Raw genomic sequence first — 16,224 nt, 5'->3', positions numbered from 1 at the left:
GTGGAGACTGAGTAGTGTCAGGTTTATAATCACACAGATTTGCCCCTCAGGCAATCAAAAAAACCTGTAAACAGAACCAAAGTGGATGATCAGGGTGACTGGAGTGGTTTCAGTGACAGACAAAGACATCGTGTGATCACACGACTACCGACTAACTGCAGAAACATCCATGACACAGAGGAGTGATTATTCTCGTGTGAAATCGTTGTGGCAGCAGGAGAACGGCACTGTGGCAGAGACGAGAGGCCGTCACCTGGACAGCAGCTGACCTGCATGTGAACGGTTTGTATTTATATAGCACTTTTCTAGTCTTGATGACTCAAAGCTGCTTTACACTTACACTTTTTCATACCCATTGATGTTGAGTTAAGTGTCTTAACAACTTAAGCAGCCCCTTAGTTAGCTTATGTCTTTGGCCGTCTGTCTGTCTGTGCTACATAATAGTACAGTACATTAATAAAAGAAAGAAAGAAAAAAACTCCACTTGTCTTTTGTTGCTTTTACTTAGGATTCACTTTTGTACTCATTTTTTTTGTATACATTTTCTTCTGATTGTTTCTCTGTATTGTAACTTTGAATCATACACGCTTCCTCTGTAGTTTTAATGTAACGTCTAATGTTTAGGTTTAATCTTCGTCTTTAGCGTCATCATCTTCATCTCTCACTGTCATCGTTGCCGTCACTTTAAAATCTAAAAAAATGTCATCTTCAGTGTTAAATCTTCATCTTTTAAGTTATCGATATCGGTTCAGAGCGCAAACAGGTCATAGATGTCCACCATGTTTTCCTCCTCGTCCATATATGAATTCGGATCAAGTTCTTTGGGAACAAAGGCCTGTAGATAATTCATAAAAGAGAGAGAGAGAGAGAGAGAGATGAGTTCTGGAAACACACATTACTTGTAACATGTTCATGCATTTAAATGATTTCCAAAGATGTGTTTCATGCAATATTCAAGAAAAGTAGCATGAATTAAAAATATACAGCAAATATAAAGGGAGAGTGTGTTTTTGTATCTCAAAACTAAAAAGAGAAGTCAATGTTTTCACTTGAACACAGAAGCTGAAGCTGCTGGTTTACTGCTCAAATACTTGAGTCACAAAATAACAAAGTTACCATTACTGCTGAAGGCTTCAACAGAAGTACGCTGCTTTGTGAGCTCCACACTGACTAAATCAGCCATTCTACACCACGGATAGAGAGAGTGCGTGGAAACGTTGGTCATACGGTAAGATAAAGCAGCAAAATGTTTCTTAAGCTATTGCAGACTTGAGGAGTCAGGTTTTGTTCGGTGAGCCTTTTGTTAAGTGGTTTCTCACTGGACGACATCATTTACAGCCTCCGTGTCTGAGGCTGGTCCTTGGCGATGGTGAACGCACAGTACTGCTGTCAGCACTGACTGTGTCAGTACCTCACTCAACTGCACTTCAAAAGACAACATCTATGCCATTTTTGTTTGCCATTCAGTCCTTTAACTTAAATATCAACATAAATGATAAATAAATGAGTGAGTGAGGGAAAGAAAGAGAGAGAACCCCCCCTCCCCCAGAAGGTACAAATAAATAAATAATAGTCTTTTATATGGCAAATTTTTCAATGTACCTTTTAAAAAAAGGCATAAACTTCTGAGAACTATACATTAAAATGACAGTAAATGGAACTAAATACATAGAATGAACATGTTTATATATATATATGTATGTATCTATGTAAATAACAACAACAGTACCTCTGGGGCTTCCTCGGCTTTGTCCTGGCCCAGGTCGACCACCTGCAAAAACAACAAAAAGCATCATCACAAGTCGCTCACTCTGAGAGACGACAAAGACAAAGTGCACCCAGACGCAAACGCTCACCTTGTACTTGTGTGGACTGAGGTATTTGAAATAACCAAAGCAGGTGTGGCCAATGCAGATGAAGACAGTGAACACCAGGACCACCAGGATGAATAAAGATGTCGGGGCCTTCAAACCTGAAACGACAACAACATCAGCAGCAGTTAGAGTTCAAGATTGTGTAGCTGTACGCCACTACACACAGACAGTACAGTATTATAATATAGAGGGTGAACAGTGTAGTTGTCCTTTCTTACTTGTTCTGAGAACGGATAAGTAGTACAGCCATATGATGCTGATGATAGGCGCAGCCAGAGCTTGATTGACAGCTGCCTGGTGGACCTGGCAGTCAAGGCGGCCTTGCCGGTAGGCGTAGCACAGGTTGAATTTGTCCACCAGGTGTCTGATGAGCATGTACAGGAGACCTGACAGGGTCAAACACACAGGACAGTCATATGTATGTCTTACACATTCAAAGTTAAAAGAGAAAATCTGATGCCGTGCAGTAATCAAGAGGTGAATGTTGCACAAGTGCAGTGCCGGCCCAAGATTCTACAGGCCTTAAGCTGAATTTAATTTGAGGGGCCCCCTCCCACCAACTCAGAGCAGCCGGGGGTTGATTATTATGATAGAAATGTAACACTATAAATTACATTAAATGTAGTTGTTTAGTGTTATGTACACTAAATGAGTGTACATTTAATCTTAGAGAGCAGTACAATCACAAAAGTGGCCTCTTATTAATTTGCTATTTCATATTCAAAGTTAAGCACTAAGTGTAATGATGCTGAACTTGAATTAAACATGTAAACCTAGTTTAAAATCTAGACTTTGGGTTTTAAAACATAATCTTCACCTACAAAATAAAAAAAAAGACTATTTAGATATAGATATCTACACATCTTTAATATGTTAAAATGCTGTTTTTATCCACACACTACTGGGGCTCCAGCCGTGTTTCCACTACATGGTCCCAGCTCCCCTCGCCTCATCTCTACACGGTTTAGGTTGGTTTTCCACTACAAAATAGTACCTACTCAATGTGGGCGGAGTCATCACAGCACAGCTGCGACACACACAAACGAGTGACTTGTAAAGCAGTTTTCAGTGTAACTGAAATATATTTATTATTTACTATATAATATTCTAAAAATATTTGTGCAGTCCTTCCTCCGTGACCGCAGCACAGACTCCGTCTGACACGGGCTGTCACTAAATACACCAGACTCCTCTGTTAAATGATGAGATTTTAGACATTTCCTTTGCTAAATGTTGGAGATTCTTAAATCTTTTTAACTGATCTACAGTTCAGCATTGTTCGGCTTGATTCTTGTGTTGTGGACGTCGCGCTCATGACTCTGAGCAAGTAGTAAAAAAAGTACCAGGTAGTACGCTAGTGAAAATACAGAATAACGCGCCAAGGCGAGTCGAGGTGTGCCGCGCTAGTGGAAAAGGGGCTTTAGTTCGCTTATGCCTTGGGCCAGCTCTGCACAAGGGTATGATGGTGAGTGTCTGTGCTCACTACTTCTCACCAAACGGCATAATGATGGGGCAGATGACGCCATAAGCCATGACGACAGTGAACACACAGAGGTTCCATCCGTACGCCGGACCGTATGGAAACTCGTAGGCCTGATTCTGGAAGCACAAGTCATGTTACTTATAAAAGTCATCTCCAAACAAAGGAATATTTCAGGTATGCACACTCAGGTCTACGACTCAACGTTGCTTCAAAAAACCTGTCTGATCACTTTATAAATATTTAACAAAATATATTTAATACAACATTTCATCAATGTCTATTTCATTAAAGCTATTTCGGGCCTTTGTTGCATATACTAAAACACATGCCTTCATATGATGGCTATAAGATATAGTTCAATTAATTATCTGCCAAATATTTTTCACTTAAAGAGAGCAAGCATGGGCTACAGTCTTTTATTTCATGGACACACACACACACACACACACACACTACAAACCTCTTTGACATATTTCCTTCCGGCGTCAGAGTCGGCTATTGCCATCTTGATGTTGTACAGCACCAACTGCGGCAGCCGCAGCCACTCCATCCCAGAGCCCACCAGGGCTTCTGCGATCACGTAGTTTACAAAAAATGCACCTTGGTCGGGCAAAAACACACACCTGGAATAAGGAGGAGGAGGAGAGGAAAACATTTCAGATTAACGATTAAGTCTTCGACCTCTTTTAAACAACTTGGGACAATCATTTCATTTTGTTGCATGGTGAAAAACAAAAATATAATAATGTCCATATTTTATTGAAAACGCAAGAAAAGATGGAATACTTACTCAAACCTAAGTTTTGCTTGTGAGAAAAACTTGGTGTCAAGCGTCCAGCGGAGAAACACTGACAGGCTGAAAGGACAAAAAAGAAAAGTTATTCAGTCTGAACATAATATGAAAGAACTGTTTATTTTATTCCTCTCTGTTTAATGTGTTGATTCATTCAGTGAAGCTGCAGCGACTTCAGTCATCTTAGTAGCCCCCAGGGTGTGAACCCTTTCATAAAGACTGGGCAGTCAACAAAAGAACTAACTAACAATATTTTGAGATTCATGGCAATAAAATCCTTGGAGTCATCTTTTTTTCAGCATTAGTTGTGTGTTATTATTAACTGTGACAATATTTTTCATAACCAAGCAAAGTGGGTATGGAAACTGAAATATCTCAAAACGAGACAAAAATCTAAGTCTGGGGGTCATTAATGTGGGGGGGGGGGGGGGGGGGGGGTGGGGTGGGGGGGGAAGGGTTGCTCAAAAACCAGCAGTAACACAAAATACCTTGTCAGTCCGAGTGAGGGGAGGATCAGCACCATGAAGATCAGGAAAAAGTAGAGTTTGCGCAACATGAACACCTGCTCACTGGAACTGGAAGAGACATGGGATTAAAACATGTTCCTGTGCGTGTGAGCGTGCTCTTGTTCTGTATGTGTATGTTTGTGAGGAGCAACAAAACATATAAACCATAGGGAGTGAGGACATTTTGGGAAAGTGAGGACATTGTGGCTGGTCCTCACACTCTGTCAACCCTTTAAAGGGCATTTTGGAGGTTAAGACGTGGTTTTAGGATTAGGGTTGGGATAAGTGTCAGGGTAAGGGGCTAGGGAATGCATTATTTGTATTAATGTATGTTAAATGCATCCTCCAATCACAAAATATACACTTGGAGGTGGTTTGAGGACACATATGTATTAATGTAACGCGTCCTCAGCACTCATTAAAGACACTAGTACTAAAACACTGATTGCCACATGATTTCCTTTTGGTAATGGCAACGTGTCTATGGTTACAGATTAAACAACACAATGTGCATGACTGATTCACTATGAAGCAAATAGGACAAAAGTGCTGTTAACAGTAATAGTAGCAGTGTTTGTATGGTGGCAGCCATTCATAACCAGTGAGTATTGTGTGTTGTGAGTGTCATACCGGCTCCAGTGTCCTTCATATCTTGTGGAATAATGAACTAAAGTGGGCAGCCCTGATGAGAAAATGCACATCAGGAGAGTAGGGAAGAACTCACTGACGATGGGACTCTGGGGTGGAAAACAAAAAAACGGTCAGTCTTTCATACTTGGAAAAATGGCAGAATTTGAGTGAGCGCATGTTTGAGTCTCACTTGGAGTTCCTCGATGGTCTTAGTCACGTCTAACTTGTCGATGGTGTTCAAAATGATGCTGGGAGTCGTGAGGAAGGTGAGCAAGAAGAATAGGAAGAAGTTGAGCACAACATTGCGCACGAACCAGGAAAGGCCCTGCACTGACAGATTTGCCCTGCAAAAAACAATGTGGGGAACTTCTATCAGGGAACCTTCTATTTTCTCCTACAATGAGCAGCCCGTTCAAAAAGACGATTCCATCATATTTAGGTTAAGATAGAGGAAAACCGATGACGATGTTTGGGAAGATAACACATCATTAGATTTAACGTCATTTTCAAGGACACTTGGTTGGTTGGCTGGTGTCTTACCAGTTCAGATCTTGAGGATGAGGAGCAATGCTGACACTCCAACTGTTCACCTTCAGCTTACGACTTTGGGATGAACGTTCGGGCTGCCTTCCAACAAAGATGCTGTCCAGCCTGAGTGCATTGAAGTTCTTCAGAATGCTGGCGGGAGTAAGTGACAGCAGTTTGAGATACAAAGGTTTGAAACTAACACAAAACTGAGAATGGAAACAGTATACAGGCATATGTATAAGGCCTGTCAGAGCACAAAAGTATGTTAGAGACGTATTGTAAGTCCTGGCCATTTTGAATTTGGTGGTCTTTCACATCAGTCTCATACTTTCATCTAAGGAAAAGGAATTGGACTTGTAACCAGAGGGCCAGGTCAAGTGCTGCTCACGTGAAAAAAGGATGGGTTAAATGCTCACAAATGCAAAAATACGCAATTCTAATTCTCATACCACAGTAGCCATAGCAACCAAGATCAAAGACAGATGAGGAAGAGTGTCTGTCCAGTCTCCTGAGTTAACAGCAGCGCACAGTTGTGATGGCCACCATTGCATGGATCCAGTCAGGTGGTGCTGTTACTATTATTAATAGTATTACTTTGGACTGGCTTGGACATTAATCCAGGGTCATTTTGTGTTTAGGGTCTTTCCGGGGCGACCAAGCCAGGAGTGATCAGTCCCTGTGTTCAACCATGGATCCCTCTCCCCTCCGGATCCACAGCCACCTGGAGGCCTTCTCTGCTGCCTCCAGGATGTCTTATGTGGCTCCTCTGTTATGGACCCTTCTCATGCCCTGTTTCAGGGGTTTAATAAAATATTACAGACCCTATTTGCTGCCTTTTTTGATCGGGCAGAAGCAGCTCGTTTAGCAATATAGCGGTCACATTTCTACCAGTATCTCCTCCATTTTTTATCCAAACATCGTCAAAGTTGGCTCTGTTGTGTATTTACATTAGGAACGGTACCAAACATAACCAGCCCTCACCGCTGGCACCCTTCCCTTGGGGTACCAGAGTAAACTGATATGATACGGTCCAGGTGGAGCTAAACTGGCTCTACCCATGACAGTCCGGTGATTGGGCGACAGAAAAACATCACTCTCTTGAGATCGGTGTAAATATCACATGGAGGTCGAGGCAAACGCCCGCAGTCTATTCTCATACAGAGCTTGATGTCTTGTTGAGACAAACAGCCACAAACCGAGCAGTGTTGTGTTCATTGACGACATCACGCTCTGCTGCCATCGGGAACAACCCACACAACCTGCCTATGAGGTAAAGGCACTGGAACACAAGCCTGACCCAAGGCTTTACTATTCCAAACTGCACTGTACTGTCTAAACGGGAAACGGTTGGACAGTTCATAACACACACTCTGATGCCCATAGTAGGTCACCTGCCAAGACTGAAGCTTACCAAGCACACCGCTAGACAGTTGTGCCACTAGCAGTCAGACAGACAGATGTCCCTTGCATTTATAGATAGCTAGAACAAGAAAAGACTCACTAATTGGCCATAGTCTCGTTCTTCAGAGTGACAAAGGCGATCCCCAGTGGGTTCTGTGGCACCTTCTCTGCTTCTTTCTGTATCTTTTCCAGCACCTCGAAATGTTTAATGCGGTAGTGATTTATGGCGTCCACCTAGATAAAAAAGAATCATGATAAAAGGTTTGACTTTGCATTATTTAGCTCAAATGGACTTTTACTGTAAATCATAATCATTCCATCTCACCTTCTGATGCTCTAGGCACACAAGGACTCTTCCTAACAAGTAGGGGTTAATCATCTCACGGATTCCTGTCGTCTTTTGGAGATGCCTGTAGTAGTGCAGGTGTTTTACCAATCGAACCCTGGGGGATTATGAAAAAATCTCTGTTCCTCAATTATGTTACACTACACATCTGTTCCCAACTTTCATAATCAGGTGCAATTCCTGTCGCCTGATCCCGGCATAAATAGAGCAAGATTGAACAGGCGCCGGGGTCAACCTGTCTTTTAATCCACAGAGATTGACCTATATCTCACAGAATATACTGGATGGCACAGCCATCAGGAGCAATGGAAAGTTTAGTGTCTTGGGGTAGATTGACCCCACAACCCTGAGGCTGAAAGATGACACTCTTTACCACTGCGCCAACAACAATCTGATTTCTTACCTTTCTATATGAAGTTGCATGAGCTTGGTGACATTGTGGCCCAGGGACACAGCAGACACGTGACAGGAAGGGTACGCCTCACTGTACGAAAACAACACTGACAATAAGAAGTGGAGCAGGTGGCTATTGTGGTAACATGTGACCACAGTGACTTAACTAGGGCTGCCAAAGGTAACGCATTAATCGCTGCGATACACACAGCCTAAATTAGCGCGATCAAATAATTTAACGCAGTTAACGCAAGTGTGTTTACTCTGACATGAAAGCCGAGAGCAAAACAGTCACTTGCCTGCAGTCAGTCAGATAGGAGAGACAGAGATGGTGGCTGAAGATGGAGAGAGGTGAGGGATTTTTTTCAATAACTTTCAATAACAAAATTTCAAAATGTGAGATGAATTAAATTTTTTTAAAGGTGACATGGACCGGAAGCTCCAATTAACGTTGCGTATGTGTGTGTATCTGCGTCATTACCTCATTTATGAAACCCTAAAGTTTCAGAACAAACAGTTCAGCCACTGCTGAGAAAATAGGCTTTTATTGTTTTCCTGGGCTCTGCGAAGCGGATTGGCACTTCCCTATGCTGATGATGTCATCAGTATACCTCACCACTCCTCTCACCACCGTAGCGCCTCCTGGTGCGGGCACTAGTCCGGGCACATCCGGTTGCGTACATTCAACTGCAGAAGAAGAAGAACTACTCTCGTTGTAGCTGCTGAGATGCAGAGCATCCACCGTGCCAGAGGGGGAGCTGTGTATCTGAGAGCTGGCCTATCTATTACGTCACTTCCAGGTACCTGGCCAATCACAGGACAATGGGAAAGCTCTCGTTGGCTGGCCAATCACAACACAGTTCAGGTTCTGGGGGGGTGGTTTTGGTCTGAAACAGCGCGGCTGACGAGAGCGTCAGTGAGGAGATATTTTGATCGGCTCGTTTGCAGCAACTGGGAGGTTTTTAACCATGAAAACAAGTTAATATATGTAAATAGACCTCCATAACTAACATATATGTGCGGTACAAGCATTCAATGTCACCTTTAATCTTTTGACAGCCCTACTTAAAACCAACGTTATGAAAGCTTTATGAAAACTCACTTAAAATGGGCCTCAATGTCCTCTTTTGTTGCTGTTTTAGGAACCGAGGACATCATCAAAGTGTTTTTGATCTATAAAGAGAAAGCGACAAGACGTCTATTTATTATGATTAACCATTAATATATAATATGACTTATTATACATATGCATCTGTGACATCAGAAAATAACAATCCAGTCTAAAAGTGAGTTCTTGTTTTTGGAAGTGTGATTGTATGAGATACAAAAGTTTACATGGACACAAGTCATTGGAATAAAAACCTGATTGGAATAATAATGTCATGTAAACATTCCAATGCGGATCAGTGCTCATATAAACAGTCCGATCATGACTTCCTGGTTTGGTGGTGTTCTGTTTGGCAACTGCTGTATTTTCATTCCAAAAAAGAATAAAGAATAAAAATAAATAATAACAGACACGAAAGTCACAAACGCAGAAGAGGAATAAAATGAGAAGGTTAGCGGTCAGTGAGGGGATGAGCAGACACGTGCAGCGTTTGTTTAAACAATGGGAAGCAAAGCTTCTTCTTCTGCTTCTACTTTGTGCTGCATGTCTCAACAGTCCATCCCGACTGAACACTGGATGCTTGTGCACACGCGCCACTTTCACTTAATTGTGCGTCCATGCAAATGATGGAATTGCACATTCCAACAATGAAGACATTGTGCACATGTAAACGTAGCTTGTATCTCATGCAGCCATGCATATTTTTGAATAGTTTAAAAAAAACAAACAAAAAAACTTACTATGTCACTTTCTGTAATTTTTGATGTGTGAGACTGCAGCAGAAAAATGATCAGGAAAAGGTGCAAAACTGGAACCATTGTGTGCAGCCAAATCACTTTGTTCCTGGGTGCAAAAATAACAATAATAATAATAATAATAATCCCAAAAAACTGGCTCATATATACACTTTATATACTTTTACACTGCAGTTACTGTACCTCCTTGGAATATTTGCAACAGTCGTCCTTCCAAAAATCAGTGGGCTATCGCCTGAAAGAGGAAAACACTCGTTTGTTTCCCAAGTTAAAATGTAAGGAACAAAAGTTTGTATTGTAATATCAAACACACCGAGCAGGTCTCCATTAATGTTGACAGGCAGTATGATTGCCAAGGCGAAGAATGTCATGATGACAAGCGCGATGATCAGGTGAAGCTGGAAGGACAGGTAATTGATACCATCTTGGCCACATTTTTCCCTGATTTCATCCTCACTGATACGGAAAAGAAGACACAACACACATGGAAACATGGCTTTTAGACACACTATGACAAACAAAGACACGTTCTAAGTAAAAAAACAGTGACCAACAAAAGAGGAATCAAACCAGAGACACTTACGTAAAGGTTAGGAAGTAAGCCAGCCACGATATGTATCCCTAAAAAAAAACAACAGATATTTTCATTGCACTAACATTCATTGCTCTTTGTGGTCTTACCAAAATCAGAATGAGACTAATAGTACCTTCAAACGTGCCTTTGTGTTCGATACCAGTCAGTTTGAATGACCCCCCCCCCCCCTTGTCTCCCGCTACACGATCTTGTGTACGTTGTATACCAGGTTAGGAAATTAGTGAGGATTATATAGAATAGATCGAATAGAATATATTAGAATTATATGAATTTGTCCCTGAGAGACAAATGACTGGGCCTTCAAATAGCCAACATAAATTAGAGTTGAAAATGGCCACTGAGCAATCTGAGGTCTGTAAACTCTTAAAAAGTCTTAAATTTGATTTGGAATATGCTAGTAGAACTGTGACGAAACAAAAGAAAGTTACCCTAGAAATAAGCCAGGATGCTCCTGAAACATAAGCCCCTGTTAAAAAGTTAAAGTTTAATTCCTACCCTGACACGTTCTATCTCTGAAGGAAGGAGATTCACTCTCATGGTGCTTTAAATAGCTGCAGCAGTATGTGTATGTGTAATATCTGGATTAGCAAATACTGTAACTTACTAGTGTGTATGGGCATTACTAGATACACTGGTTTACACCTGAAAAAAGTGCTTTAGTTACACTTTAAAACAGCATTCGAATGAGGATCAATAGTCTAAAATGAAAATGGTTTACATACCCTTTCACGTGCGTCTTCTACTGGTGGAATGTATTCAGCGGGCTGTGGTGTCACCTCAGTGAACCTGAAACACAAAGTTGAGTGTCAGCTGGATCCGTTGTGTCCACCACACTCAGCTCGAGCCGCAGTTTGTCACGTCGTGAACTCACACTTCACGTCCAGCTTCATCTGCAAAGTGTGCAATTCGCCAGTGGTCGGATACTTTCTTCAGGACAGAGAAGATGAGCCCAAAGACCTGCGGCAGACAAGAGAAGACGTTATAGCTCATTACTGCCTTTCTTGTGCTATCTTTAAACTTGATCACATGTTCTTTAGATATAAAAATATACAGTATGCAGCTGGGGTTAAAGGATGTTTATATTCATTTCATCCACATCAGAAGAGTATACTTACCAGAAAGACACCAAGATAGAGCAGGAACACAACTGGCACGCCTCCAAATGGGACTCCACTCAGTACAGTACTGTGTGTGGTGCTGAAACAGGAACTGAAGTTCTCACTGGGAGCGTCAGTATCCGTTAAAATATACCAAACTCCCGCCATGGCTGTGGCAGAAGCACAGGGAAAAAAGATTGTAAGTTTTGATAAAATAAAAAATAAATAAATAGATGAAATAAAATAAAACTATAAAATATAAAATATAAAATATAAAATATAAGTAAAGTGCATGTGTCGGTGTCCAGCCTTACCTGAAAGTTTGTCTTCTTTCGTGCCCGGAAACAACCTTTTCTTCAAGGTCGTGGTACTTCTGTTTTACGGCAACTGGTAGTTCTTCCACTAACTTCTGGCAGGCCATACATTGCGAGGTCCTTCGCTGCCCCCATAGTTTGGGGTTGTTTTACGGCACGTTGACATAACTAATCCTCCGTACTATTACACTTTTCTTGATGACATCATTCTTTGAAAATGAAAGACATTCCGACGCGTCCCTTTGATCTCTAAGTGAGCTGCCTGGTAACCGTGACGATGACAAATGCATATTCTCTAGTTATTCTGATGGGAAAATATATACTTATTAATATTATTAATATATTGATTTTTGACTGATTTTTCTGTTAAAGCTGCTGTAGAAATAAAGCGTGTAGCTTCTTAAAACATGGTTGTATATGTTTCTGACATAAAGTCAGTGCATGTGCACGTCCTCCCTCCCTTCACCTAGAACTCAGACAAAAGGTAACAAAAGGTATTTTATTTCATATAAGCTACATCCTGAAAATATGCGTTAACCTCCAACATTTAACAGAGGAGTCTGGTGTATTTAGTGACAGCACCGCCGAATCACAACCGTCATGCAGGAAGTACCGAACGATTCTGAAAACAAATCTATTTAAAAAAGTGAGTTTAATGATTCAGATGCACCGCAAACAACTGCTTTAACAAGTCACTTGTTAGTTTGTGTCACGCGTGCTATGATGACTCCGCCCATGTTGAGGAGGTACTAAACTAATGGAAAACCATACCAAACCGCATAGAGCCGAACCCGTGCCGTGCCGTGCTGGAACTGGGTAATGGAAAAGCGCCAATAGTGATTGATGCCACAAGAGGGCGCCTGCATCTTTACATCTTTCTTTCTATGACCTCACGATGATGATAATGATGTTATTATTTATTTAGAGCCATTTTAAGAGTTAAAAACACACAAATATCACAACTATATCATGAATCCCAGTTGATTCAGTGAAGATAATCATGGCGGAACATGTCTCCATCATATCATGCCTATAATAGCCTTGTGAAGTCCTCTAACCCTCCTTCCTGCACGCTCGACCCATGTCCCTGACCTTTTTTCTCCATCCTTTCCTCCCTCTCCCTCCCTCCCTCGCTCTGTCTCTCTCTCTCTCCAATCACAAGAGATTAAAAGCAACATCTTTGTGTTTTTCTCTCGCTCTCTCTCTCTCTCTCTCTGACTGACACTATCGTCTAAATACTTAAGGTTCCATATGGTGGAATTATCCAGCTCCCTTAATTTAAGACGACTGCATACATCAGAGGATTTCTACGAGCACAATAGCTCGGGTGAGGAAGAGCGGTAGACGAGGAAGACAAACTGTGAGCTTTTCAGACAGACGTCTCAGTGATCGTCAAGTACATGTTTGGACAGATAGAGATTTGTCTCTGGGGTTCAGACAGCTGGAAAAAAATCAAAATCAAAAAATATTTGCACCTCATTAGTTTTTCAGTCTAGATATGAGAAAAACCACCAGATCTTCTGTTTTAAGGAAACCATTAAATGTCTACAATTTCAAGGATTGAAATCAGATTTTATTTCAACAGTGGGGCTGAAAAATGGCTGCCATACTAATGGGTTGGTTATGTCTAATCTTAATTTCAACCTTTCCAATTTATTCTATCATAACAAAAACAAGAAAAAAAAATCATTAATCCAACTAGAAATCATAATACATAATAAATAAGTTGCACGTCAAAGCCAACGTGTGCTTATTATGGTCATTTCACATGCGCTGTTTGAGGAGAATGAGCGTCTATGTCGCCATAGAGGAGAGAGTGGAAAGAACACCCGTAGATATAGTTTCCATTTTTCTGACACAAAGACTCAATGCTATTGTAAATATGTTTTACTGTATACTGTTCAAATTTCAAACAACTGCAGCATTTTTCTAAATAAAACCTTTTTGTGTTTCTTCATTTTGAATTACTGCTAAAACAGTATTTTAACATGCAGTCAATTGCAAATAACTGTCAGATATTCAGTTATTATATACAGTTATTCTGGGAAAATGGACAAAAGCACAGTTACAGGACATGTTCTGGTCCTTTTATGGATAAAATAAGATATAAAATTATACATTAACAAAATCTAGTTACTTTAGACCCGCGACCCTCATGTGGAGGATAAAGCGGTAGAAGATGAATGGATGAATGGATGAATGGATGGATGTTTTCTGTTCTAAATAAAAACTAAAGTCATTAAACTGGTTTAGTTGTTTAATTCAAGTTCAGTATCAAAACACTTAGTGTTTCACTTTTAATATGAAAGTGTAAATTGATGCGAGGCCACGTTTGTGATTTTACTGCCCTCTAAAGTAAAAAAAAAAAAAGAGTGGCACTGGTTTGGTGTAAATAAGACAACTGAAATGAATCTGAAGTGTAACCTATGTATCAGTAAGAGACAAGCACCGGTTACTCCGAGAGCTCCCAAATCACATTCGGCTTAGGGCCCCATAAAGGTTTGGGCCGGCCCTGCGTATGTACGTATGTATGTATGTATGTATACGTTTAAACTGGAGAAAACAACAGCGATGGTAAAAAAGAAAACTACAGACATGGAATGGTGCTCAACATGGTACCAACTAACCAGGCATGGGAGCTGAAAACTTGCTACACACTCTTTGTGTAGTACATCAGATGCACTTAATGTCCACTATGTCTCATTGCATTGTCCCTGATAAATAAATAAACATGGATTTACTGGTTGATTATACACTTCATTCAATTCATTGATTTCTTTGCCAGTACTTAAATGGCGTATAGTTGACTTAACTGTGCATGGAAAGCTACTGTCAACACACACACACACACACACACACTGGTCCTGACAAGGTCAGCTTTTCTGCCAGAAAAGGTCCTGAAAAGGTAACAAATGCAAGTACACACACATATGCTGGTGGATAGGTCCCGAGAGGGAGACAAAAGGGGGGTGAGGTCATCAGCCTGCTGACGCCATCTGCCCACGCCTCTCTCTCCCTCTCTCCCTCTCCATGACGTCACCCACATGACTGACCTGACATGTTTGGATATGAGAGATTTCATTCCAATATCTGACTGGAGGGGTGGGGGGGGGAATAAAATTGCCTGCTGTACATTTTGCAGGTCGTATTACAATCTAATCCAGAGTAACAAGCCCACAGAAGATTTGCGGTGACCCTCATGTGGGATGATTTCTAGTAGAACAGTGGAGATTTAACAGTGTTATACGTGCATGTCATAAAGGATCATTCCGGGCTCACTCGGCAAAACGCCAAGTTAAAACAACGAGAATATGGGTTTGCATTCAAAAATATTACGTGTAACTTTTCAACATGAATGTGTCCATTACATTCAAACCATTCCCAAACTACGCTAACCAAGCCCCATACAGCAGTGTTCTGTAATGTGTCTGTGGAGACACAGATACATGTGTTCTTCCCCAGCATGATTGATGGAGGGAAAGTGGAAGCACAATGAGGTGAACGCTCTCCTCCCACAGAGACATGCAGATTTGGGGATTAGGCAAATTTGGACACTGTAAATTGACTGTAAAGACCGTAGGTGTGAGAGTGGGTGGTGGTTTGTCTCTGTGTGGCCATGTGATGGACGAGTGTACCCCACCTTTCACCCCGTGTCATCTGGGATTGGCACCAGCGCCCCCCTGGGTTAGGGTTAGGGTTAGCCTAACCAATAATTTAAGAATTAGAATTTAATTTTATTAATCCCCTTAGGGAAAGTATTCCTCTGGATTTGACCCATCCTAGAATTAGGAGCAGTGGGCTGCCACACTGAGTAGCACCCGGGGAGCATTGGGGGTTGGGTACCTTGCTCAGGGGTACCCCAGCCCTTTTTGGCAGGGTGGGGATTTGAACTGGCGACCCTCGGGTTAGAGGTAAATCCACATATTTTTTGCTTTATCTCGCCATGAAACAGCCTTTTCCAACTGGAAAACTAGAGATTGTGTTGTTTTGGAAACTACTAACTCTCCCACACCAAAGTCCATAGAGAAAATCAGCGATTTTCACGTCACAGCACACAGGAGTTGTTGATCCACTGTTGCCTCCATCAGTGAGTTAAAATGTGTTATTTTGTGACTTTGGTGTTTGAAATCCTCTGTTGAGATTTACGTCCGTGACACAAACTTACTAAAACGGCAGCATTATAGACCCAGTGAGCTAAAAACACAGATTTTCTCTATGGAGTTTGGAACAGGAAGTGACAAACAAACATGTTCTTAAGATATCACAGACTTTAAGTGGGCGTTTATTGAATTAGATAAGCCGTGGTTAAGTGGCTAAGATCTGGTTTTGCTGGAGTCCCTGCTGTGCCACCATGCTTTCACTGAGTGCTATAACCTGTCACAGCACAGAGACAAATGTGTT

At 41.4% G+C, this 16,224-nt stretch overlaps 1 protein-coding gene across 1 annotated transcript; it reads right to left on the bottom strand.

The window, feature by feature from the left end:
* Window positions 1-259: 259 nt before the first annotated feature.
* LOC131448407 (CSC1-like protein 1) lies at window positions 260-12,010 on the bottom strand. Its single transcript, XM_058620828.1, has 23 exons — window positions 11,824-12,010; window positions 11,528-11,679; window positions 11,284-11,369; window positions 11,135-11,198; window positions 10,401-10,438; window positions 10,131-10,273; window positions 10,001-10,052; window positions 9,803-9,905; window positions 9,057-9,127; window positions 7,965-8,045; window positions 7,541-7,658; window positions 7,316-7,449; window positions 5,827-5,964; window positions 5,477-5,630; window positions 5,287-5,393; window positions 4,639-4,725; window positions 4,148-4,213; window positions 3,818-3,980; window positions 3,368-3,473; window positions 2,093-2,260; window positions 1,857-1,972; window positions 1,730-1,771; window positions 260-835 (listed from the first exon to the last, which is right to left on the bottom strand). Exons 2-23 carry the CDS (start codon window positions 11,675-11,677, stop codon window positions 749-751), a joined length of 2,274 nt encoding a protein of 757 aa, XP_058476811.1. The 5' UTR covers window positions 11,678-11,679; window positions 11,824-12,010; the 3' UTR covers window positions 260-748.
* Between the last annotated feature and the right edge of the window lie 4,214 nt (window positions 12,011-16,224).

Source organism: Solea solea, chromosome 21, assembly GCF_958295425.1.
Source record: "Solea solea chromosome 21, fSolSol10.1, whole genome shotgun sequence".
In the NCBI taxonomy this organism is placed as follows: domain Eukaryota; kingdom Metazoa; phylum Chordata; class Actinopteri; order Pleuronectiformes; family Soleidae; genus Solea; species Solea solea.
This window is presented reverse-complemented; position numbering and strand designations above follow the sequence as displayed.